This window comes from Chlamydotis macqueenii, chromosome 5 (assembly GCF_036417535.1).
Source record: "Chlamydotis macqueenii isolate bChlMac1 chromosome 5, bChlMac1.mat, whole genome shotgun sequence".
NCBI classification, from domain to species: domain Eukaryota; kingdom Metazoa; phylum Chordata; class Aves; order Otidiformes; family Otididae; genus Chlamydotis; species Chlamydotis macqueenii.
This window is the reverse complement of record NC_141560.1, coordinates 26,288,007-26,314,293: the sequence shown is the minus strand read 5'-3', so window position 1 is coordinate 26,314,293 and position 26,287 is coordinate 26,288,007. Positions and strand designations below refer to the sequence as shown.

Sequence of the window (26,287 nt, the reverse complement as noted above, 5' to 3'; positions counted from 1 at the left end):
TCATTTCCCCATTTTCTCATTTAGGTATCTGAAGAAATTCATTCTCCTAGTTCTACAAATGAGGCAAACAGAAAGCTGAGCAGAGGAACTGAATGCATAAAAATCCAGTTTCCCAAGCAGCACATCCTGACACATCTCAAGTCAAGTGGCCGTGTATGGAATCAAGGATCTCAAGACATCAGGCAAGTCCTTGCTATTGCTGGAGATACAAGCTGGGGCACGTAGGATTCCAGCATGAAGTGCACAGGCATAATTTCTCTCCCAGCCCCAAGTCCATGCCAGGTGCCAGGATAAACGGAGGCTGAATCAGCAACAGGTCACTGCCACCACTCCCTCTCCAAGACATCACAAGAAACTGATGATCAGGACGACAACGTGGGCAGCCAGATGATATTATGCATCCTGCAAAGAGAGGCAAAAACTTCAGAACCTACTTCATGCTAAAGTAATCCAGCAAGCTGACCTCTCTCCTTCACACCCAGACAGACAGTATTTCTAACAAGTCCAGCCTCAACTTGGCCCCACTCCCATGAGTAATACTGGTCATTGCGTGTAAAGACATGTCCACATGGTTTGCTGTGGATCATTTCGCTCATGCCAGGTCTGCAGATAAAGTCACCCACCTTTTAGTGCCCTGACTCCAACTCCAGCAGCTCTAGACTCAGCACCTCTGTAATTCCCAGGGGACACCGGAACTTCAGTTTCTGGATTCTTCGTAACACCCACCACTGCTTTATTTAACCTCTGTCTTCACTGAGTCCAGCATAAGACAACTTTGTTCCCACAAGGAGCTTCTAAATCAGACCATGACCCAGCACAGTGCTAGAGGCAATCCCCAAGACTCACGTACACTGCTCACTCTCTTCCTCAGCGAATGCTCACGGCTTGAAAGTCAGGATCAAGGCCAGATGCTGGTTTCATAATATGTGAGAACATCTGCCTAGTTACGGGGTGGAACACACGCAGCCAGCCAACGCTATGCTGGCTGAATATCTCTGTATAGCCCAGGAAACTGTTTTCATTTTTTTACAGGGAGCGATACTAATGGACATAGAATCATGTTGCAGAATCTTCCCAAGTTCTAGAGTTATTTTAATCCTTAAGTTATTAAAAAAAAAAAAAAATCCAACGAAAACTAGTGATAAAGATAATGCTTTTTGTGAGAGCTGGGAACAGCTCAAGCTCAGAGAATCACAGAAACTGGATATTGCGCCTGAAGGCAACAAGCTATCAACTACTAATTATTCTGTTGTTTGTTAGCAGACACTTGCAGGTACATTGTTTCCACTCTGCAATCTGAAAGCATGTTCTACAACTTTAAAAGGTGCAAAGGACTCAAATGCCCTCTCTTCTGGCTTCATCTAACCCTCTTGACAGTACAGTGAAACACAAGCAGTACAAATACCTGCAGCTCAATGAGTCAGGTAATACACAGTGAGATGAAAAAGTAATTGCATGAATTGCATTATTAATTTTCATTAAAAATGCCTTAAAATACTTCCTGTCATTATTAGCTGCTTCAGTCCATTTTCCAGCCTACTGCAGAGAGACCTCATAGTAGCCTGCAAGCTGCAGCGCAGACTCTTCCCTCTTCCCAGAGCTCAGAGGTCCTGGGTTCGGTCACGCATCCTGAAAGGCTGCAGGTGGAGAGCCGCCCTCTCCCCACTGCAACAGACCTCAGCGAGACACCCAAAGACCTGGAGAGGCCCCTCGCCCACAGACAGCACTAACCAGTTTGATTCCCTCTTGTACAGCCCCGAAAGAATGCTGAGCTGAGAAGGCAGCATTTTTAAAAGATTTTATTTATTATACAAACTATTTACAAAATCAGCTACTACAACCACAGGCTTCCAAATCTGGGCTGAACTCTGCCAGATATTCACCAGAGGGAACGAGGATTTGAGCTGTATCATCCACAGCTCCTGGTTTGTAAAAACATGCAACATGGCCTGCAGATGCAGGCTGAGGCCAGGCTCTCTGCACCTCAAAGCAGCTTCAGGAAACACGGAACGTTTCTGAGATGATACCCGGATCCTAAAAATTTCTACAGAAGGGTCTCTATTAAGTGGGAATAAATAAAGGGTAAAAAGAAAAATAACGAGCCTCTGCCAGAAGAAACATACAGTACAGGTGAGCAAAGCACATCCCCATTGCCAGTGTTAAGGGCAGCGTAAGAAGTGACTGCACTAGGAAAGAGTGTAAAGCTAGAGACAAGTTTAGAAACATTGTGATGGATCTCAGGAACACTGGACCAGCTAGGGGCCTGTGGAAACAATGGGGATGGGTTTAGAGCACCCATCACAGTTCTGACTGCACTTGTGTTAAGAAGAAAGTCCTTGGCATCTGCACAGCTGCTGGGAAGCATGGGGCGCTGGCTGCAATGCAATGAGAAGCATTTAGGAGCCCTTTCCAGCAGAGGAAGACTGCCCAATGTCCAGCTACTTTGTCCTCAAAATAAAAAAGTCCAGCCCAAGAGAAGAAGAGAGAAGATTCCTGAGGAAGATGTCACTGGTAGAGTTGGCTCATAGCTACAAGGCTGGAAACATCCTCACCAGGTGAGACTACAAGACAAGGCTGCAATGTGGCAACAGCACCAAGCTATGCCTCCTAACAAACAGGAGTTAGGCCGAGCACCACCACCTCCTCTCGGTCCCTGGAGAAAGCAGCGAAGTGGTGGCATGGGGAACACAGGAGCTGTAACTGTACTAACCACGGAAGCCATCTGCAGTGTAAATAAAATGGTACCATACTCTCCACCCAAAGGAGATCAGGACCTTGCAGAATGGAGCCTGCACTAAAAAAAAAAGAAAAGCCACTACTAAAGCCATCTGTCAGAGTGCAACAGTTGTAACTCCCAAGCTGGCAGCTTCCCAGTACCTCGGTGCCAGTAAGGGAATACACAAGGAAAAGAAATCCCCCTGAGTAGTCTCAATGCTCAGCTGGCTGCTTTTTGGCACCAAAATGGCTTATTCTGTACAGAAGTAACATGCTCAGCCCAAGAATGGCTAAGATGCTGCCTTAAAAACATTTTCTAGATGTAGAATGTTTCCCCCAAATTCCCAGTAAATTCAACTAAGCTGTATAGGCAAAGCACACACACTGATCTTAAAATATCTACACTGTGCAGAAGTCTGCCTGGATCAGCTTGAGGACAGCAGAAGAGGACTAGAAGAGGATGATGTGACTTTTTATCTAATTCTAAAATTACCTCAGGGATGCCAATCTGAGACTCCATTCTGGAAGAAATCCAGCAATTCCATAATCCAATGAAAGCTTACACTGCAGGCAGCAGCAATGCAGGTTTCTCACACTTCAACTCCTGTGTGCCTTTAACTCCTGACCTGAACTGTCTAAAGGATGGCTGAGAACTTAAAGATCTTAAATTTTGTTTCACTGAACAACTCATCAAGATTCCCAGACTCTTCTTCCCTTTATTTCTCTGAGAAGGGCTGAACGGACTGCCAGCAACAACAGATCCCAATCATAAGCTTAATTCTCATGCTGGTCTGTCCACTCCTCTCCCCACAAGTCAGACAACGGTGAGTGCAGGCTGTTGAGAGATCACTTGAGTGAAGTTCCACTTAACATTTCGTGCTAGAAAGCCAGCAGCACTGAATGGAACAGGAGGAAAGGAGAGCTGAAGAAAGAAGGTAGGAAGCTTGGGAGGACAGAAAGCCAGCTGCTCTCCAGGCACCAGCATCCCTCTGGAAACTGCCTGAAATGCAGTAGAGAAAGAGAAGCCTCAGGCTGCTGCATGATAGAGGTAGAAGCCAAGACCCTGTGGGATGCCGGGGTGGAGGTACCATGTTCTGTCCAGTATCATCACTCCAACAACAAACGCAAGCCCAGTGCACACTGTAGCTGCTTACTGACCTGTCACTGCTACTGCATAACATACATACCCTGAAGGTGAATGTGGGATAGGCATTGGTGCTCAGCATTGAGGGATCACGCTCATACCCATACTCTCTCTCCTGAGGAAGGGAAAAGAAGGCAAGGGTATGGGACAGCTTCCTGTGCAACATGAATCACTGTCAGAAACATTCAATGGAGGAGAATCTCCTCTTCCAGTTCGTTTGCAGAGGCTCATTACCAGCCACTGCTGGAGAAGGACGCTTCTGCTGCTAGACCCCGGCGGAGGTAGTACAGGATCACTGTCAGGGCCAGCACGTGTGCTCCATTGAGATCATTCTCCCCTTTGGGTTACTCCCTCCAGTGGATACTGCCCATTTTTCTCTGTGGCACAGGCGACAGCACCATCCAGAGCAAGATGGAGAAGAACCAGAAACCCTTCTGGGTCAGGTGTTGAAAGGATGGACAACCCTATACTCTTCAGGAATGAGAGTTAGATGAGCTATCACGGAGCATCACTGGGGTAGTTGAGCCAAGACATGGAAAGTTACTAAGGCTTCCTGGGAGCCAGGTTTCCAGCTGAGCTCCATGATGGTGTTCCCTCTTCCTCCCAGAGAGCTATGACAAAGGCAGCTCAGCAGATCTCCTGCACCTCATTGTAACTTCTTCTTAGGAACGTCATCTTCTCACAGAAGGATGGGTGTACAGGGTGCAGGGAAATCAAGTGCAATATCTCCTTGACGAATGCACCACAGTCCTTTTGCTGTTTCACATTGAACCAAAGGGAGAACGAGGGAAAGGGAAAAGATGAGCTCTTGATGACATATTTGGGATATGGAAAGGCCACGTGACATCTTCTGGATGACAGATTCCTTTACATGGATTCTTTACTCTGCCTCCATTGCCCATGTGAAGGGAAGGAGAACAAGCAGAGGACTGAACCTGGGTCTTGCCACAAAAAGCCAAGAGGCTAAGTGGTCTCCTGGACAGGAGAAATCACAGCATGCCAAAGCCCTCACAACCCTCGCTGATAGCTAGCTGCAGCATCTTGTGCACTTCTTCATAGGAGTCGTAAGTAGGGAGGCACAGCTGGTTAAAACTGTAAAACAAAATAAAAATTCAATTCAGACTAGATCTGAGAGGGGGCCACTCCCATCAGTTGCTTTTAGATAGGTTGACACGAGCATCACACACATTACACATTAGACACTGATTGCCCACCACAACTAGCTGGTGTCTTTCCCAAAACACAATGTAGAAAGTCCTAGTCCTACCACCCCAGGGTACTTGCCAAGTGTGGGCCGTTGGCAAAGTACTGTGAGTTGGAGCCGCAATGATCTGGAAAGATGGACAGAGTGCAGCAAACCCTCCTGGGGGCAGCTGGGAGGAACCCGTTGTGAATTGCAAGAGCCTGGCCAGCTCTTCCTGTGTGAAACTGGAGACCACGGTCCAAAACCATCGCATGACCTAACAGAAACAGGAAAGGTAAAGCCAGGTCAGCCAAGCAAATCAAATAAGCATACAGGCAAGTTGCAAGAACATCTGTCAATTGCCCTGACAAGCAAGTGCTCTAGTAATAGTCAAATTTTGTTTTGTTTTAACCAGGGTGACACACAGAGGCAAGTATTACATAGTTTCTTCTTAACAGTTAAGAGATGTCCCACGCTACTACCTCCCACCAGTCCTTTCCCTTAGAGCAGAAAGGCTTCTGCTCTCCCCACAGAGATTTTATTTTTAGAAATACCTGCACAGGCAACAAGGTAGGTTTACAATGCAGAAGCTCATTTGCTTCTTGCACTATGCTAATCTTCTGCTATTTCAATCCTCTGGTACTTTTGCGGGAAGGTGAAACCATCCCAGGGTTTACAGCTAAAAGCTTGTACTCCTAATCTCTTTTAATTTTAGGTATTTCGGCAGCTTCCGTTATTTTTCTAAATGAAGCTGCTACCATTCCCATACCCCTCCCACTGGGAAAGGCAGGGAGGGATGGGAACAATTACAGGGTACAAGTTTAGGCCACTACATCAGCAGTTGTTACCAGAGCACTGAATTCCAAACGCTCCATGTGGGCTGCAATCATGATCTTCAAACATCCCTTAGAGATAAGTATATCACCATGAACGTCTTCACTAGCAGTGTTGGATTTTCTTAAAAAGAGCACTGCTGCTCATTTTTTCCTGCTGGTAACTGACTAAGCATAATCTCTAGTCAGCCATGCTGAAGAATATCTCTAGGGGGAAACATTATTTCATAAGGCATGCAGTCCTACTCCTGACCCCTGAATCTTCCAGTTTGCCCTTTCAGAAGCCTAATTTCTAACCAAGAAATCTGTCCCCAGTTTGTCTTCTGCTGTAGCTGGGATAACTGGTTTCAGCAAGCAGGAGGGAGAAACCTTTTCACTCACCTTCTCACGGAAGTGCCAAGATCCTCCTACCACTACAGCATGTGCCTTGAAGTCACAGACACTGATATCTCCAGTACCACACATAAGCAACTGAAAGGAAAAGGACTGCAGTCAAAGTCAGGAACCAAGACAACAGCTATTGTGCAAATTACAAATGTTTAAAAGGCTTAGAAAATAAACATTTTGGCTTTGTTCCAGATCCAGAAAACACTTATTTGTCAGAGAGGAGAGGTAGTAAGGGTAGAGATGTTTAGGGAGGCAGCACTTACCTCAAGCTCGTTCTCATCAAAAATAGCCAGGAGGTTCTCAGGAACTAACTCGTTAAGACCTGGAAGAGAAGAGGAGAGAAGAGCATCACGTGCTATCCCCTGGTATGAGAAGGCAGAAAGGAGTGGGGAGCAGACAGCATCTTACCTTTCAGGAAGTGATCCACCTCCTCCCTAACCTGATTGGCCAGCCTGTACTGCGCAAGCAGATTTAGATACAAGATTTTGTTTTCATTGGTCACTGGTACTTGAGCCCCTCCTGTCACCAGTTCCACCACCTGAAAACAGGAAAACATTTGACATGAGCGTGACCAGCAGCATTCCCCAAACCTGAACTCCCAACCAGAATAAGGCCAAGCAAGGAGCTACGGCCCAGAGTAAGCTCAATTTTCTGGGGCACATAGAGTTCTCTGCCTCCCCTACTACAGGCAGAAGGGGTTAAATTGTCCCACCTTCAGGAACTGCCTCCCTCACCTTCTCCAGTTGTCCTGTTTTGCTATACTTCTCTTCAGCAAAGACCAGATCCATCTCACTCACATCATTGTTCAAAATGAAACAAACTTTGGATTTATAGAATTCTGGGTCATCTGTTTCAAAATACTGTGTGAAAGAAAAAGAAGGCAGGGACATGGAGGGAAGAAGGAAAAAAAAAAAAAAAACCAAACAAAAAAAACAGCCACACATAGTTAACCAGGACTCTAGATCTACTTCTCCTACACCAACATTCAACCTCTCCCCAAACCAACATAAGCTTCAGGAAGGCTGCGCAGCTTTACCTTGTAATGCATACGAAGTCCTATGATCTGAGCCAGGAAGGATCGAGTGAAGCGAGCTCGAACCAGTTGTTTGTAAGCACCTCCCAGAGATGACTCATAAAGACACTTTCCTACTAGGCGGCCTGCAAACTCATACATTTTGAGCCGTAAATATGTGGGGCGCCCTGGATTTGGATGCACCTGCGAAGAGGAAGCAAAATGAAACACCCAAGTACCAGACAAGACTAGCACAAAAAGCAAGTACAGGACCAGTTCTGCATCTCTGAGGCTGCCCCAGGAGCTTTAGTGTAATATCCTCAAAGTTAAGCAATAGAAATAAAACGTCTGAGCCTGCCTAGGAACACTACAAAATATTTCATATGCACAGATCAGCAGCTGTATGAGAGCAGAAATGGATTCTGAAACATTCAGACCCAACAAAACCTCTATATAGTCTGACGCCACCTCCTCTTGCCCAGAAATCCAGCCTTCCCCACTGACTGGCAACCCTCTGCTGTTTATCCAGCCAGTTCTTTGACACTTCAATGGGTGAAGATCATTAAGCAAAGCTTTGAGAAAGGTACTGGAAGTGACTGTGCAGGCAAGCTAAAGAACAGGTAAGGTTGCACACCACTTAATGAATTTAGCAGCAGCGTTATTTAAGCAGCAGCATGTCAATGCACACAGTTCTGTGCATTCAGCATAGGAACTGCAGACTCACCAAGGCCTGGTTGTTATCACTAAAGCGGGTAAAGAGTTGACTGGTGGTATCAAATAATGCCTTACAGATGAGCTCAAACCACTCTCTGCGTGGACCTCCCCAGTCCAGAGCTACAAGATAAAACAAGCTTGGTCATCCACAGGCATCAATTCAAGAGTTTTCATGCATGCTGCTCAGTATCACCTGACATGACAGCTCATCACAGTGAACAGCTCCATAGCAAAAAAGCAGTAGACAGGGACTCCAGAACTCTAGGTTCTGCTCCCAAATGTAGTCCTAATATTTTTTATTTGGGTCTCAGGTCCCTATACAAGTAGGGATAGAATAGCACAAGCAGGATAACTCACTAACATCTGCAAGAAAGTGAAAGTGCTGGAAAGCCACAAAGGGTAGAAATACTACAAGAAACCAGAATTTCAGACTAAAAGTACTCCACTGTTATTCTTTTACTTCCTCCTCAAATATATTCACAGGATAACTCACCTTCTTCATCCTGAAAAATCACTTCAAAGTTTTTGCTCCAGTCAGAAACAGAAAAATTTCGTGTTGCTTTGAAAGACTGGGAAAAAAAAAAAAAAAAAAAAAAAAAAAAAAAGCACCCGTCATTACTGCTTGGCACCCCAATGTGGATGGGCAATTTAAGCAACACAAAAAACAAGAAACAGTCTAAAGTATAAAACTGAGAATTAGGAACTCCTAAGCTCTAATTCTTATCTGTCCAAAGCAAATTCCTCATTTTCTGAGACACATTATCCACATAAATACATCTCATCTGAAAACCAGGGTGAGGTCTTAGCACAGCACAGATGTATCCCTCTCAAGGCTGCAGTACAGTATTTTTTAAAGTATTAAAATGTCTGTGGGAAGGAGCAATTTCTGTAAAGCGCTGTCAGCCCACGAGTTTAGATTTAAAAAAGGAATGTTTCAGAGAGCATTAGAAAATAGCTTGAATGGTTAACTGAGTTCATAATTAAAGCAAGTCACGATGCAAAAAAGTAACAAAACATTTCAAGCATCTATAACTTCCTGTGTCCTGATTCTGGATTCCAGTTAAAGAAAATCTAAAAAGCTACATAGCAGTTCTCAGGCATACAGGTACCTTTGGCTCAGCTTATCTTCAAATAGGTCAGAGCATCACGTCAGTCACACCTCTGGGCTGAACACATTGGACACATTTATTGTGCCTGTCAATCCTGGACACTAAAGTTTATATTTATTATTATTACGGCATTTAATTTATTTTGCCTTACTAGGCTGTAACACCAGTGCTCGTGATAGTGCAGGATTTTCCAAAATAGCAGAAAAAACAGTCATGGAAATACTGTCTATAAGTAAAGTCATTTTGTAGCAAGATATTAACCAAAACATAATCTTGTAAACACTGCATGCTCATACACACAGAAAAATATTCCAAAACACAGATTTACTCAGTGTAAATCAAGGGAAATCTCAGCCACTTCTGCTTTCCTCAGAAATGTTCTTTTCCATCTTTATAATATTACTGTTGTGAGACACATGTGGACACAATAAGTCAGGATAACTGCCGGCCTGGCGTACACAGTATTTAGAACGTCAGTTAAGAGCTGTATTATATGAATGACTATTTCTTAAGTTCAATTTCAGAAACATATCAGCTCAGGTCAGCATCGGTGAAGATTTAACTCAAGGACTCTACAGAATATTTTTATCATCATACTGAACCACTACTAGAAGTCTGCTGATGCAAGTTTCATGCATGCAGCTCAGTAACAGCTGACTTGACAGCTTATCTCGCTGAACGGCTCTGTATCAGAAAAACAATACATAAAGTGTTAGGAGCTCTAGGTCCTGCTCCCAAATCTGGTGCAGGTAGACAGTCTCTCTCTTGGTCTCAGGTTCCAGTGTAAAATAGGGACAGAATAGCACCAACAGGTTTTCTGCTTTTAAAGGCTATGCATGATCTCATTTTACTGGCTGTAGAGAATGAACACAGTATCCCACACAATACCAAATCTGAACACAGAGCAGCTACCTTGAGATGTTTTGTTTTGTTTTTTTTTGTCTTTTTCCCATCTCAAGCTGTCTACTGGCACCTATCTTGAAACAGAAGGACTTGTAATTTTTAGCATGGTTGCCCTAGTACGTGCCAGTTTGATTTCTCTAGGCAGTGAGCAGAAGAAAAGTATGGAGGAAGCATTGGGCTTGAGCTAAGTGACCTGTACACTCACCGACTCTAGCAGACAGTGACGGCTGACCTTCAGCGTGACCTTTGAATGAGGTCTTTTCATATGCACCTGACGTAGCTCTCTCTGAAAGAAGTTCACTTTGTCCTGGAAGGTCTCCGAGCCTCCTGAGAATAGTGACAGTTTCAGTCAGGCCTGAGCCGTCAACACTTCAAATATCTAGAAGGCATTCCTAAAATGAACTGCACAGGTCAGCTTTACAGCCCAAGGATGAGTTTATTGCAGCAAAGTTTGGAAACAGAACTGTAAAGGCAGTTTGCAGTTAGTCTTGCTGACATTCAGATACTCACGGGTGCACTTTCAAAGAGCCTGACAGAAAAGCCAAACTGAAAAGGAACAGCTGGCACAATGAAATATACTCATTGGAAGCACCGACAGGAACAGAAAACGAGACTCCAGGCATTAGACTTCTCATCAGAGGTCATTCAGTGCTGACAATCTTCATTCCCAAGGGAAACTAGCAGGCTCAAGTGCTAACTTCCTGACTACTGTACCCACCTCACCACCCCTTTACCTATGTTTTTATGCAGAGAGCGAATGAAAGTGGCTGCCAAGATGTTCCTCTCCTTGCAGCTGAGTTCCACAGGGGGTTGGATCCCATCATCCACCACCAGTGTCAGTAATTTGTGCACAGGGTCAGGACCAAGGTATGAAAACTAGCAGCAAAAAGATGCAAGAAAGGGTAAACGCATCATGCGGAAGGCACAGCATGTTCAGCAGACAGAGCAACACCACTTGCGCTCTCAGACTTTCTCTGCTCACCCATGCAGATGTTGTTAACAGGAACACTATTTCAAGCATCCAAACTCCAGTTAGGAGGCTGCTTCAAACATCACACCCTAGCCTAGGGGCTTCAGTGGACACAGCCACAGCATTTTAGCAAGGTTATGAGGAAAATAAACAAGAGAAATGCAAAAGAAATCAAGATTTTTGCCTAGGATGGGAAAAAAAGGCAGGAAGGAGTGATACAACTGGCACCTATTAATAAATATTAGCAGAATTTAGGCACCGAGAGTTCCAAAGTCTGAATTTTACACAACAAAATGTTGCTCTGTGGGTGGCAGCCTTTCTCTCCAAAAGTGAAAATCAGACCGTCATTCACAAGGACCACAAGCTAATAACAGGGAGGTGCAGTGTCAGCTACATGGAAAGAGGCTCACCTTTGTGCCAGGACACACTCTAAAGGTGAAAAGGCGCCACGGAATGATCTTCAGGTAGAATTCTTTCACTGAGAATTGCTGAGTAATCATAAGGAAAAGAAAATGTTAAAGGTCACACATCTGTCAAGGGTTGCCCTTTAAACACGAGGCACAAGACAGATTCGTAAGGCCAGACCTCCCCCAAACCCCAGGGACAGGTTTCTGGAACATCTGGTGACATCTTCCTCTTGCACAATACATAAATACCTTTAAGGCTGTACAGAACTGTAAGCAGCTTGTCAGTAAGATTTTACTGCATGCATTTACAATGCTTGTGGGATACCAGCATGACACAAATTTTACAACAGTAAGCCATTGTGTTCAGTAGAACATCACCAGTCTAATTGGAAGGTAATGTTAAGTACACTTCACAGGCTGAATTCAGGACAAGATTGTAATGCACTGACAAAAGGGTTTTGGAAAAAGTCACACTTACAGAACTATTGCTACCACTGCCTAATTTTCACAGCCATTTCAAACAACTTTTTAAAAGCACTTGCAACTGCTAAATCGAGGAGATTTGCAGAAATTTATTCTCAGTGTATTTCTGCCAGAACAAATAACTACTAACTGTGGAACTGTTGCCTTCTGGAGAGCAAGCTAAGATGAAATTTTAGCATCATTAGACAAAACACAAAACCATTTCCTGCACAAGCCTGTTCTAGTTGCAATGACTGGAAAAAATGACCAGTAGCATTTCTCCAGAAACAATGCAAATATGAACAACAACCTCTTAAAGGAATAACAGTTTCCTACTGTACAGAACAGATGTTCTGGGTATATATGGAGATATCCAGGGATACAATTATGCAAGCATCAGAATCATGTTTATAACTTTGATACCTAAATGGAACCTGCAGTAGTACCCACTTCTGGTGATCTCCTTCACCAGGTAATGCAATAGAAAAAGAGTAAAAAGTCCAGAACAATAAAGCAAGGATGAAAGGATGCTGAGCTCACAAGGACCCAGCACTCATTTCCAAAGTCTGCTTGCAGCAGGGATTTAGAAATCTCCAGCACCACCCTCCATCCTAGAACTGTTGCACAGCTCTCTTTGTCAGGAAAGCAATTCCTGGTTTAGTCTTTCACTTTGATATTTATCATTGCATTTTTCAGAATGCGTTCAGACAACAAATTAATCATAGAACCATAGAATACCAGGTTGGAAAGGACCACAAGGATCTGGTCCAATCTTTCTTGGCCAAAGCATGGTCTAGTCAAGATGGCCCAGCATTCTGTCCAGCCAAATCTTAAAAGTGTCCAGTGTTGGGGAATCCACTACTTCCCTGGGAATATTATGCTAATGGCTGATTGTTCTCATTGTGGAAGATTTTCCTCTTGTATCCAACTGGAATCTCCGCAGGAGTAACTTGTACCCAGTACCCCTCATCTTTTCCATGTGACTCTGTAAAAAGGGAGTCTCCATGTCCTTTGTAGTCACCCTTTAAATTCTGGAACGCAGTGAGAAGTTCTCCCCTAAGCCTTCTTTTTTCAAGGTGGAACAGACCCAGTTGTCTCAGCCTTTCCTCATATGGCAGGCTTCCCACTCCTTTGATCATCTTTGTGGCCCTTCTCTGGACGCTCTCCAGCCTGTCCACATCTTTTTTTGTATAGCGGGGACCAAAATCAAATACAGTGTTCCAGGTGTGGCCTGACAAGTGCTGAGTAGAGTGGGGTAACGGCTTCTTTATCTCTGTTGATGATGTCCTTGTTGGTGCAACCCAGCATCCTGTTGGCTTTCTTTGCTGCAGCAGCATGCTGTTTGCTCATATTAAGCTTGTTGTTCACCAGGACCCCTCCATCCCTTTCCACAGAGCCGCTCCCCAGCAGGGTAGATCCCAGCCTGAGCTGCACTCCTACATTATGTTTTCCCAGGTATAAGACCTTCCACTTGTCTTTGTTGAACTTCATAAGGTTCACTTCACTTCATAAGCCCACCCTTCCAGCTTATCTAGGACTTCCTGCAGCATGGCTTTCCCTTCCGAAGCATTTACTTCCCCACCCAGTTTGGTATCATCGGCAAACTTCATCAGGGTACACTTGATCCCATCATCCAGGTCACTTATGAAGATAATAAACAGCATTGGGCCCAGTATCAATCCCTAGGGGACTTCACTTGTGACAGGCTGCCAGTTTGAAAAGGAGCTACTTAGCACAACCCTCTCGGTGCAGCCTGTCAGCCAGTTCCCCACTCACCGCACAGACTATAGACAGTCTCTAGACTATAACACATCAGTTTCTCTAGGAGGAGGCTGTGGGAAACGATGTCAAAAGCCTTGGAGAAATCCAGGTAGACAATGTCGACCACTCACCCCACATCAACCGAGCAGGTTACTTCATCGTAGAAGGTGATCAGGTTTGTCAACCACAATTTGCCCTTGGTGAATCCATGCTAACTTTTCCAATCACATGCTTCATTTGATTTGTGATAGCCCCCAGGAGGATTCGTCCCATAACTCTCCTAGGGACTGAGTTAAGATTGATGGGCGTATAATTTCCTGGATACTCCTTTAAACCCTTCCTGTAGATGGGGGTCATACTAGCCTTCTTCCAGTCTTCTGAGATGTCTCCTAATCTCTACGACTTCTCAAAGATTATGGACAGTGGCCTCACAACAATGTCAGCCAGCTCTTAACACCCTCAGGTAGATATTGTCAAAGTGAATTTAGATTTATCAGTTGATTTAGTGGAATTTTCTTTCTAGTTTCCCTGAATAAAACAGTAAGGGTTAATAGTTTCTGTTAACATATTGTTACTGTAAGAGAATCCTCAGTTTCTCTTGACTTGCTATACATTCACTCTTTGTCCTCTGATCATTTTTTTTTCCTTTTCTTTTTGCTGAAACATTCAAGAAACAGAACAAAGACGTAAAATCTGAGAAGTGTCTTTCTCTAAGTTCTGATTTACAGGTACTGGAAACTGAGAAAGGGAATTGCAGGTCTGACCTGACCACAACAAAGGAAAGGCAAACAGAATATCTATTGAACAATCAGCGAGAAAATTGCCAGTAGGCATGGATCAGACCTAGAAAGACACATAGAGTCCTAAAACTTCAAGGAGCTGTGTTATTCTTTTCATGTTCATAGCTGCGTTATTCTACTAATGCTATCCTCAGTCATGAGCTCCACATTTGCTGTCTAGCCTTAGGTAAACCTTTTTTAACCAAATCTGAGGCACTTAAATCTGGGGTTAAGATATAGGAAACAAGTTCATTGTACTTTAAACATGCACTCAAGAGTAGTAACTTTGTGATATCTACCTTAGGTGACACATAGCAGTACACTTTTTTAGGTTTCTTCACTTTTTCAGGGGTTTGGCTGTCAGAGGGAGAATCTTCATCTTCATCCTCAGTTGCAGTAGAAGGACGGCGCTGGGAGGAGCTCAGGTGCATTGGAAGTTGCCACTGAGTGTTGGTATAACTAGGAGCATCATAAAGGTAGGCTTCAAAGTAAATACTGACACCTGAGGTGGACACATTGCGTTCTACAATGTTCTTTTCATTCTCTGGGGGAAATAGATATAAAACAGTTGTGTAAATCTTAATGGAGACCAGAATTAAAAAGTACAGAATCCACAGACCACCACCAAATTAGTTACTATGTTTTTTAAAGAAAAGGCTACACATCCAAAGGAAAACCAAGTGAAACTCTGATAAAGAGAATCCAGGAGTGGGATGAAAAGACTTCAAGCACAGCAGTTTGTCTGTCCTGGCTTCAGATAGCAACTCATTCAAGAAAAAAGGAAAAGGCATACAGAACCTCCATCTCAGAGCATCAGCCTGAAGGCATAGCCACGTGACAGCCACATTGCAGACTGGCTCACTCCTGAAGAAACCAGGAATTATAAAATTGTAAAAAAGCACATCGGTTACATGCACCATTCTTCATCCATATAGCTTAACATACATACATGCCTGGCTTACTTATGGTATGGCTCAGATGCCAGGTACTAGCAAGCAATAAAAATTGCCTAATTTCAGAGACAGATTTCCTGAGATAGCTGAAAAAATACAGGTGCTTTTATCTGCTGATGGAACAGAGAGCATCAGCCTTCAGAGATCTCCCTTGTCAGCAGCAACTTCACTTACCTTAGCATTTTTAAATGAAGAGGCATTTCTTGAGCAAGCAATCATGGCTAGCCTGCAGGAAAGCCACATCTAGCTCTGCTACAGGAGCGTGCAAAGCATCTTGTAAGAGAACACTTGGAGGATGAATACTCAGTAGCTCTTCACTCACCACTTAGAACAATGATGTCAAAATCACCATTGCTTATCGGCTGGTTCTGGTAGGAGATGCAGGCATGGAAACATCCCCTACAGTGCAAGGTGAGTCGGAAGAACACTTCGCAAGTCTGCCGATTGGACACCACAGACTTCTCAAACACCACATCAGAGCTCTCTTCTTCTTGAGGACCCAGCTAAACAGAAAACAAATTAATAAGGAGGGCTCTCTAGCTCACCTGAAGTCAAGTAGCAAAGGATGTGGTTGCACTCACTTCATGGATGGAGAGGCTGTAATTGTGCTCATCTATCAAGGACACAGAATTGCTGGTGGGATTGTCATACTCATCTCTGGGAACTATCTGCAAAGTGTGCTGCTGCCCACAGGTCAGCACCAGAGTGGAGAAATGGCAGACAATTTTGGTTTTGGAGGGAACCACCATCCCTGAAGCAGACAACAACAGTTTAGAGTCAAACAAATTCCAAGGTGAAGCAAGAAAAAGCAAAGGAAAAGCAACGAGGGGCACAAAACCCTTGAAAATTGATCAAATCTAAACACATTCTATGCCCCTGCATTCAAGACCCAAAATATTTAAGCTCTGAAATACGTGGTGTGGTGCAAAGGGTTTACCTTGGATCAGAAATGTAATACTGATAAAGCTATTAGTATAGTTACTAGCCCTCTAAAGAATGCTCTTTCCTCCATTCTAACCTTCAAGAACTCGCTCCCACTGCAGATATGAAGTACAAGTTAGCTGACATCCAATGAAACTTGCCAAACAAACTTTAGCCTGGAGGCTATCCGAGTTAAATTTGAGCTTCCTCTTTCTGAACAGGTATCTTAGCAAGCTTTGTATCTATTCGCAATGCAACAGACTGGAGGTACTTTCAATGAACATGTACATGAAACAGAAAAGAGGCAGATTGGGTCAAAAAACAAAAGTAAAGGAAAAAAATTTAAAATACATAAAAAGGAAATGTTTTTAAAGAATTGTATCACCAAAGGTAGCAACTGTTCTAGGAGCTTAAAGGAACAGAACAGGGTATTCAAAAGAGGAAAAGAGTCAAATCATGACAGCATTTCCAATTCAGATACAAATAACTCAATACTTTCAAGAAATGCATTCTCTGACTACCAGAGAATCATGAAGACACTGCTACAAAATGGAAAACACGACACAAGTTTTTAGGGAGTTTAAGCAGCACTAATGACTTATTCTGTAAAGCAGATTCTATTTTGCCACAACCAGTAGTCACAAGTATGTTTTAGTCATGGGTCTATTGCTGGGATCTACACATGGCAAGAGAAAAATGGTGAAGAGTAACCCTTTTCCTGTCACCTACCTATTTTAGCTGGAAACTTTTTTACCTAACTGCCTCAAATACCTTCAAATCTACTTTGAATCATTACAGGGCCAGTTAGACCTTACCTGGCTGGAACACCTTGTAGTAGGGGCTGTAGGCCACATTCAAGCCACCAAGTTTTACTGTGATTTCATATCTCCCAGCCCTGCGCACAGTGAAGGCCACTTTCACCACATTGGAATTAGGCTCCTGAAGAACTTCCTGGGTTACAGGAATATCAATTGCTAGCTCCACGTGGCAGATGTGAACTCGCAGCCCCACAGGCCGGTGAGCAGGGAAGGGTTGCCCATTTTTATAGAATAACTGCATGGGAAACGGAGAAGTCCAGGTCAGCAAAAATATGCACTGCACAGAGGAAGAGAAAGCAACTTGCCTTGGGGAAACGAGGGCAAGAACCTCAGCTCAACAGAAGAAAAAAAATGTAACAGGCAGCTCTGTCACACAGGCTGTGTTCTCCCAAGCAAACGGGGCACAAATGGGCACTGAGCAACCTCATTCTCTTTTGTGCTAGGGTTCAAATGAGTGCCCTGAAAAGGACATGCCTCTAGGCATTTATTCTCTGCAGTGTTAGTGCAATAGCAGAACAGAAACCAAGAGAACCCACTACTGAAAGGAAAAAAGCAAAGCCCCATCCTTTCAGAGAAACAAGCAGATCTTGTCCATTTTTAAAGCTAAGCTCTGGAAAAGCTCTCATCAATTTGTAATAGAAAGCAGTGTGGAGAAGATACTGACCTAAGGAGCTAACCGAGTCTGTACGGATAAAAAGCATCAGCATGAAAACAATGTGTTCGAAAAAATCACAGGAGGCTCAATCACAGAAGTGATCTACCAGACAATTTCAGAAGGTAATATACCTTGACCAGTACTTCCTTACAAGGAAAGAATTACACCTTGAAACCCTGCGTGCATGGTTCTTCAAGACCTGGCAGCTGGTGGGCCAGATCCTGCCTGCAGTCAAAGGTTACTATTATTCCCTGTTTCTAAACAAGGGAGGGCGTGGGGCCTGAAGCAGTATGTATCTTGACCATCACTGAGAGAAACTAGAGCATGCAACAGCTACTGTTGATGAACACAGGGTTAAGCAAATGAGAGATAAGCAAGAAGTGGAGGGGTACATTGCTGGAGCTGCCATGAGTGAGAGTCAGTAAGGTGAAGGGAATAAATTTAAATAGCAGGAACAGAACAAGTCCCTTTGCCCTCAGCTGTTTTTCACAGCCTGCCCTGGACTTAGAACTCCTCACTAGGAGAAGGGTTTTCCTCGCCTTCCTGAGAGGGTATAGCAACCTAGCTGAACCTTTCTTCTTATTTTGATACCCCTCTGGGTGGGGAAGGTGGGGCAGAAGAGTGGGCACATGAGCCCAGCAAAACCTGTTCAAACTTTCTCTACATAGCTCCAAACTCCCAGTGTTCGGGCGCCTCACCCATCTTATTTGTATACTTGTCCCATTCCCCTAAAGTTGGCCTTTTGGGACTGGAGGGAAACAAGAGTCCTTGACAGGCTTCTCCAGGTCAGAAAGAGTAACATTAAACTTCGGAGGAACAGAAAGCAGCCATGATTTGAGCCACCTCAAGGGGGCCTACAAGAAAGATGGGGAAAGGCTGTTTAGTAGGGCCTGTTGCAATAGGATGAGAGGTAATGGTTTTAAAATAGAGGGGGGTAGATTTAGATTGGAAATTAGGAAAAAATTTTTTACGATGCGAGTTATAGAACACTGGAACAGGTTGCCCAGAAAGGTGGTGGAGGCCCCATCCCTGGAAACGTTCAAGGCCAGGCTGGATGAGGCTCTGAGCAACCTGACCTAGTCAGGGATGTCCCTGCTCCTTGCAGGGGGGTTGGACTAGATGACCTTTGAAGGTCCCTTCCAACCCTAACCATTCTATGATTCTATGATGCTTTATAGCTCTTGGCTTGGTAAAAGGCCCATTCCCATGCTTCCAACTTCAGCTGCACAACCAAAAGACAGCACCAAATCTGTTGAAGGCAAGGCTCAGCCCACTCACTTCCCAGTAAAGGAAGCAGCAGATAGGACAAGCCTGGTCTCCTCCAGCTCCTCAGAGGATTCTAAAGAGAGGGAGATAAGATTTTAAGGAGTGCAAACCTCAGACATGCACTTGCAGAGTTCTGCAACACAGTTACAGGGGGCAGAAAACATAAACAGATAGCTTTCCTACTCCTAAGTTATATCCAGCTTAGCATCATTTTGAAAGAGCCCATCTCTAACTCAGATCTCTGTTCCTGCCCCCAAAGCTGCATGGAAACAGAAATAATCCCTTACATGCACTCGGAAGGCCATGCTATGGCCCACCTCATAGGGGTCCTTCCAATCCCAGGAGATTTTGCAGGACCGGGGATCCAGGTAGTTGCCTCGCACGTAGTCATAAATAGTTCGCTCCCCTCGGCGTTCCCGGTCCTCATGCTGAAGGAAGCTGACTATACGTGCGGCAAGCTCAAAGAGGAACTTAATGGTGAAGAAAAAAGCTACCACAGACACCGTGATCCCACCTGCAGCAAGGAGAGAACAAAGGGTGGTTGTAGCAGCGTGGCTGAGTCAGGCACCAGAATCCCCTCTGCATCAGCCCAAGATGCCTTTTATTAACGACATTCTACTCAACTGCAAATTAGGTGTTTAAGGCAGAAGCCATTGTAAGAACATTTATGGTTGGTGTTATGCTACAAGTGAGGTTAGAGAATAACAAGTCCCTTAAAACTCTGCAAATGACTGCAAACAGAAGAAATAAGTAAAGGTGGTACAGAGTCTCAGGTATGGTTAGCAGACATCCCAACAGAAGCACGGAATTCCCTTTGAGTTGCAAATTAGAACTACAGAGATTCCTTTTAAACAGTCATATAATCACACAACCCCTGCACATCACATAAGACTGGATAAAGCAGCATTACGGAGGCAACAACCCTGCACTAGCTCTTGAAATAAAAAGTAAGGGGATGGTTTAGGAATGAGGTCAATGGAAGAACTTCAGGAACAAGAAGAATGGTGGAGAGGCAAGTCTGTCAGGTGGAGGGCAGAGTGCGGAGTGACAGTAACTTCATGTTTGTTAGGTAGACTCTGAACTAACATGAAAGCAGACGCTTTCAAGAAACCCTTCTAAGCCCTATGGAGAGGTCAATAAATACAGTGGCAGCCTTTCCTTCACTTACCAATAATGTAAAACATCAGGTCCCTTCGGTGAGACACACAGCCGAGGATCACAGCTGCATCTAGAACACAAAATAGGCCAAGTCCAGTCCAATGACTTTCCTCACACACATTGGCCTAAATTTAATCTATGATTCCTCAGACAAATACTTATCAATCACCTATCTTCCTCTCCAAGGACATCCCTAAAGCATTATCCTGTTAAGACTGTGAAATATACAAACAGCACAGCATGCTACAAGGAACAGTTCTCCCTCCATCACAGATTCCCATTCAGATTCCGGGATCTAAAAGAAGGACACCGTATTATCCTCTGAAACCAGTGAAAGTGGGCTCCGGGTACTGCAAGGAGCAGCTACTTTTTGCAGGATCACTAACTTCAACTGCAGTAGCCAAAAGCCACTCATCTAAACTTTCATACTTGCTTCTGCAAGTCACAAAGGTAACTTCTAGTCTGCCATGAAAGCACATCACAGAGCTGCCACCAAAATGGACAGAAGCCGACCCTCAACAAGCAACCCTGGAAGAAAAAGCCATGGAATAACAGGGTTGCAGACAAGACCATCTCCATTTGTTCAGAAGAGGGGGGAAAAAAAAAAAAAAAAGAAAAAAAAATATTTCTAGGGCAGAGCTGAATCCTTTTTTTTTTTCCCTGCAACTCTACTATGGAAAGAACGAATGCAACCGGAGCACAGTCCATCAGTATTTTCCTATTCACTTCTACAAAGTGGAGCCTCTGTGCTGAAACTCTTGCTGATCAACACACAAGCTAAAATCTTGGGTTTGTACACTATCAAGAATACATCAATTTTTAGAGACACCAATCTAGAACCATTTTCTCACGGAGGGGAGTGCTAAACAAACATGTAGTAAAAAGACCACACCCAGAACAACAACTTGCTTTTTCATTGATAAGAAAGCTGACAGATGGAATAAGACCAGCAGCAAGGAATGTGCGTGACAATTAGACAAATAATTTGGCATACACTAATGCATACAATATAGCTCACCATGTCACCATTCAGTTAGTGAGAAGCTACATTGTGCATTCAAGCTCCTTTTTCTTTTATTTTTGTTAAACAAACACAAAAGGGGAGTTATTCATCAGTCATCTCAACAGTAGCAGCAATGGACACCAACATGCAGAAAGCTTAAATGAGGTATTTCCCCCCAACAATAGCCATTACTTTCCGGCCCAGCAAATCCCCTTTGCTGGCCTCTACAGACATCCCACCCCTCCAACCAAAGAGCAATGACATACCTTTACACAAGCGCCCATGTTCTAAAAGCCAAAAGGGGGGTACCCATTCTCCAGCATCCTTCCTCTTTGTGCCCACCACTGGGGCAAACATCAGCAAGAAGAGGCCATAGAGAAGATAATCACAGAAAAAGAAACTCCTGGAAATTGCATCACAGAATCAATGCTGAAAGGTGAGGACCCGAGCACAGCAATTTCTTCCTCTTTGACGGAAAGGGTTGTCCAGCAATACTGCTCCCTGTAGCCTGTCGATTGCTAGCTTCCCTGGGGAAAAAAAAAAAAGAAAAGGAGAGAGCAAAGTTAGATCTCTCCATTGGTGAGGACAAATCTCGCAAGTAGAAAAACATGAGAGCTGTAAGATGCAAGAGTATCGCTAGACATCAAATCTACAGAAGAGGTGCTATAAAGGTATCGCTGTTGATGAGGTGCTAGGCTTCACCTGTCACAATCTCCTTTCATTATATTACCTCCTGAAACTAGTAGGATCCAGATGGAACAAAACACATCCTGCCTCCATGGGTTTCACCAGGCTCATGGAGTACCCAAGAATCTGTGCACTCCTTATGAGGAGTGCTAAGGATAAGAAGCCCCTTCAAGCCTTCACCTTCCCAAAAATGCCATGTACTCTTCTCAGGCTGATTTTGCCCAGATCTAGAGGGTTATTTGTAGTCAAGTTCTCCCCAAAAAAATAAATATTTGAAAGTTCTCAAGCCCCAAAGCAAACTAGATTTTTTTTTTTTTTTTTTTTTTTTACTGCTGCTGTTTTAGGCGTTCAGGAAACCAGCATCCTCATAAAGCACTTCATTTCAGATTCACCAGCATTATCTACTAAATTACAGTTTACTGTCAGGATGAGATTAAAAAAAAAAAAAAAAAATCTAACAGCAAGGATTGATGCAGCCCACAAAAACTAGGACATACGCCAGAAGAAAAGACACAGAGCCTACACAGTCAGCATCTACTCATTCAAAACACAGATTGTATAAAGGAGTGAGCATGACATTAACAGACCCAGGCTCACCACAGCAGCTGTCTGTAAAGAAAGTCACCTCTTCCAGGGATGTAAGCGATGTGCTGCTCCTGCCTGCCGTACCACCACCTCAGCTGGCCCTTCCTCCTTATTCCCCCCTCATCTGCCTTCCTCTTCAGATGCCTCCTATTTCCCTCTATCCCAGTAATCATACAGATCTGGCTGCCTTTGCACACTTCCACTAAGCTTTCTAACCCTTATGAAAACCTACAGGTAAGTCTGTGCAGAGCTCTTTGATTGTGCTGCAGAAGCAGCTAGACTCTTGCTGTCTTTTCCTCCCCCACTTCTCAAGGAAAATCCCACCCACTCAGCTATTTTCTTCTTTCCTCTGCTTGAGTGAACAATATTGCAGTCCCCAGGGCACAAGTTCTCATTCTCCTCCTAGATGAAGCATTAAAAATCACAGATCTAGCAATTTCCTTGATATTTGAGTCCTTTCACAGTACATATCCAAGATGTCACTGAAATGTAAGATCCTTGATGCCTACTTGCCTGTGCTACAAATGCCTGGTTGAAACTCTGCTCCACCTTGGCCTGGCTGTGGAATGTGTGGCTCCTCCCTACACAGTTGAGGAATTTCACAGAAACTTAGCAATGTTTGGGAATCTATGAGATCTCCCGCTAGCATCTTACAAAACCAGTCTCTTCATGCCACTGAAAAAAACATCAACACAAAACTGGGACCATGGGTTAATCTACGCAAGCTATTTCTGCCTCAGTCCATACCTCTTTCCCTTCCGCAGAGCCTATCACAAGTCACACAGCCTCTCTCTCGAAAGCATAAAACCAGAAAGATCTGTAATTTCAACTACAAGGGTTTTAAAACCAACTGAAGCCTGAGTTTCTTGATCTGGGTTGCAGAACTCAGAGCTCGCTGGAAACAGGGAATTAGTTATCTCCCTCAATCAGCACAGCAACTTCTTGATTTATCATCTCTACATGAAGTGGTAAACAAGACATCAAGTCAGGTGGCCACCAGAGACGAAGTGGCTGTCGTACAATCAACTTCCCTCCAGCATACACACTGCCAGCAGCTTTAAGGATGCTCTTGCAAGCTGAGATACATTGGGGTATAGAACCTAGATGCAAGTAGCTGGTATTCAAAATAAGTTGCCTGTCACTTATCAGAATACAGATCTAAATTAAAATAGTATCTGTGCTAAGAACTGCCAGCTAACAGTCTGGGAAACAAATTCTGAAAATTGGCAATATAAGGTGCCATCATAGCTAAGCTGGAAAAAAAATGCTGAATTGTCAAACAGGTCTTAGCGATTTTGATCCAAGGACAAAGCAAGCAATGGTCTCCTGCCATCTGCAGGGAAAACAGGGATTTGGAAAGCTTCATCGTGGTTTGACTCAAGGAGAAATACTGGCATAATGGGGATAGGCAGCATGGAATCATAAACTAAACTATATTAGTGTTTTTGCTTCTCTCAAGTCAGCACAGAAAGAAAGGCCAGTAATGGGAATACATTTTGTTTGTATTACTGCTGCTGTGGAGCCAGAGGAACGCAAGGCAAAGCTCCAGAAGGAAGCACAACTGTAGCTGCACGTACAAAAGGAACTATAACACAGTGACGGCATATTCATGTGGCTACAGCTCCAAAGCCAGCTGGGGCCAGACCATACAGAACTGATTTACTGAGGTCCTAGGAAACCTGCTGTGCCTCTTTTTTTTTTGGTGCACTGATAAATTTAACTTCCTTTCTTCTCTCTCTCTTGACAAGTTACAAAATTAAGAAGAAAGATGAGTTTAAGACTTTTCTGCAGGTTGATGCTACCTCATCCAACTGAGATGAGGTTGGATGGAGCCAACTCTTCACCCCTGAGCAGAATGTCCTCTTGATCCATGTGCCCAAATGTCCACCACCAACAGCCAGTGCGTCTCATGCCACACACAAGATGACAGTTCTCCTCTGAGTGAAAAGGCACAGCATTTTCTCACACTAAGTAAAGCACGCACAAACCAACAAACAGGAATGCCCATGGGAACCTGACTTTAAAATACACCCACAGCAGACTGAAGAGCCAGCTCAAAAGGCACTGAGCAGGCTCCACTACCAGCTGTCAAGGACAAAAGCCACATCAATAGCCAGTATCCATACAAAACAGTCATTCTCCCATCACAGCTGGAATCTGTCATACGCAGTTACACACAAGCCAAACAAAATAGTGGCAACAGCCAAACAACAAAACAAAACAAACAAACAAACAAAAAAAAAAAACATGAGAGATCTTTGCCAACTGCCTAAGTCTCCAGACTTCTAATCACAACTGAACCACCACCAAGGCTGTGAGCTCCTCCTGCCGTCCTCAAACGCAGCAAGCCAGCCAGACGGCAACTTTCAGGCTGGGCTCATCTGGACACCAGATCTGCTTCCCAAGCCAGAACAATGTTCAGCCACTTGCCACCCTACACACCCGTGGGGAGAGCCAATTGTCCACCTCTTCCTCAATTATTTCCTTCACTGGAATGACTCAAGTCACCTAAGCAGCTCCACCAACTGCATTTCCTCAACCAACAATTACACCCGGTATGATCACCCATGCGCTAAGCTCAGCTGTGATCTCCCTAATGAACCCAATTCTCCTTTCACTTTGATTTTATCATTGTTGGAGCCTGGGTCACAGTTCTACTGAGGCCAGCACTTCAGGAAGAAACTCCTGCATAATAAATTGGCTGCGTAGCTGCTTTATCTGACCAGCACACCAGACAAAACCAGTTGCATTTGGAAGATACCAACAGCTACAAGTTCTCGCTAATCCCTGAAGGTTGAACCAGAAAGATAAGAACAGGGAGGCCTCTCGCTCACCCTGCCCTACACCGGGCACTAGGAAGCAAGTGCTCAGGACTAGTCCAAGAACTTGGAGAATCTTTCTTTATGCGTGCAGAAAGGATATTTTGGGTCAGACTGCAGCATTACGGCTGCAGAAAGCACAGCTGAAATTATGCTCATTTACCAGAACTTCAGGTCTGTTGGTAAGACCTGCGGATAACGACACCCCACTGCTTTCCAAGAAGAAGTCCAAGAGCCAGAGCGCAGCAAAGCCAGCGTTACTTCAATCCTTCAAGCCGCGCCAGCCCAGCAGGATTAAGAAAGGGGGCAGAAAACCTCTGCAACCTCCCAGCTCCGCAGAACAGAAAAGGGGAGAAGGAGGGCGATCGGGGTGCTGCGGTTCCCCCTCCAGCCCGCACCGGCTGTGGCTCGGCAGGGCCACCAAATCCCGCGGCCTTCCCACAGGCACCAGCCCCCGCGCCCCCCCCAACCCCCCCCGCCCTAGCCGGTGTGCGAACGGCACGGCCAAACCTAACGGGAGAGCCGGAGGCCGCCGCGGGGCGGGCAGAGCCAACCCTTCCCGCTCACCGGGCCGCGTCCCTTCCGGGGCACCCCCGCCGCGGTAGCACCGGGCCTGCCAGGGGCAGCGGCGGGGCGGGCTCCACCACGGGCGCCGCGGGCCGGCAACGGGTCCGCCCGCGTCCCCCCTCCGCCACCCGCGGCCGGACCACCGCAGGGGATGCCCGAGTACGGTGCGGCAACCGGACCGCAGCTCCCCCGCCCTCCCCTCGCCTCTCCTTGCCCCCGAGGCGCGGGAGGGGGCGGGCAGCGCCGTTACCGAGGGTTCCGGCGGCGGCCACAGCGTGGGGCCCAGTCCTGCGCGCGACCGGCGCGGGCTCCCGCTGCCCGGTGCCGGCGGCCGGAAGTGACGCCGCTCCCAGACTTTCCGGGCGGGGCGGGACGCAGTGACGCGTCGTGGCGGCACCGGAAAGAGCGGCGGCGGCGGCAGCAGCAGCATGGTGAGCGGGGCGCCGGCCGGGGGCAGCCGGGGTGGGCTCGGCCCG

The 26,287-nt window shown here is 45.1% G+C and overlaps 1 protein-coding gene across 4 annotated transcripts; it reads right to left on the bottom strand.

Moving 5' to 3' along the window:
• Positions 1-26,139, bottom strand: AREL1 (apoptosis resistant E3 ubiquitin protein ligase 1). 4 transcript variants are annotated; one of them, XR_015258660.1, is made up of 21 exons: positions 26,062-26,139; positions 21,420-21,680; positions 20,161-20,220; positions 19,280-19,506; positions 17,069-17,306; positions 15,914-16,083; positions 15,655-15,835; positions 14,679-14,923; positions 11,381-11,458; positions 10,735-10,876; positions 10,206-10,327; positions 8,482-8,557; positions 7,999-8,108; positions 7,299-7,478; positions 6,997-7,122; positions 6,671-6,800; positions 6,526-6,584; positions 6,257-6,346; positions 5,144-5,319; positions 3,903-4,951; positions 1-402 (listed from the first exon to the last, which is right to left on the bottom strand). XR_015258660.1 is itself a non-coding variant. In XM_086748752.1 (20 exons), exons 2-20 carry the CDS (start codon positions 21,508-21,510, stop codon positions 4,849-4,851), a joined length of 2,604 nt encoding a protein of 867 aa, XP_086604878.1. In that variant the 5' UTR covers positions 21,511-21,680; positions 26,062-26,139; the 3' UTR covers positions 1,784-4,848. The 4 variants fall into 4 exon arrangements, 2 of the variants coding, with proteins under 2 accessions (XP_086604878.1, XP_086604879.1); XM_086748752.1 differs by lacking the exon at positions 1-402 and having other exon boundaries at positions 1,784-4,951; XM_086748753.1 differs by lacking the exon at positions 1-402 and having other exon boundaries at positions 1,784-4,951; positions 19,310-19,506.
• Between the last annotated feature and the right edge of the window lie 148 nt (positions 26,140-26,287).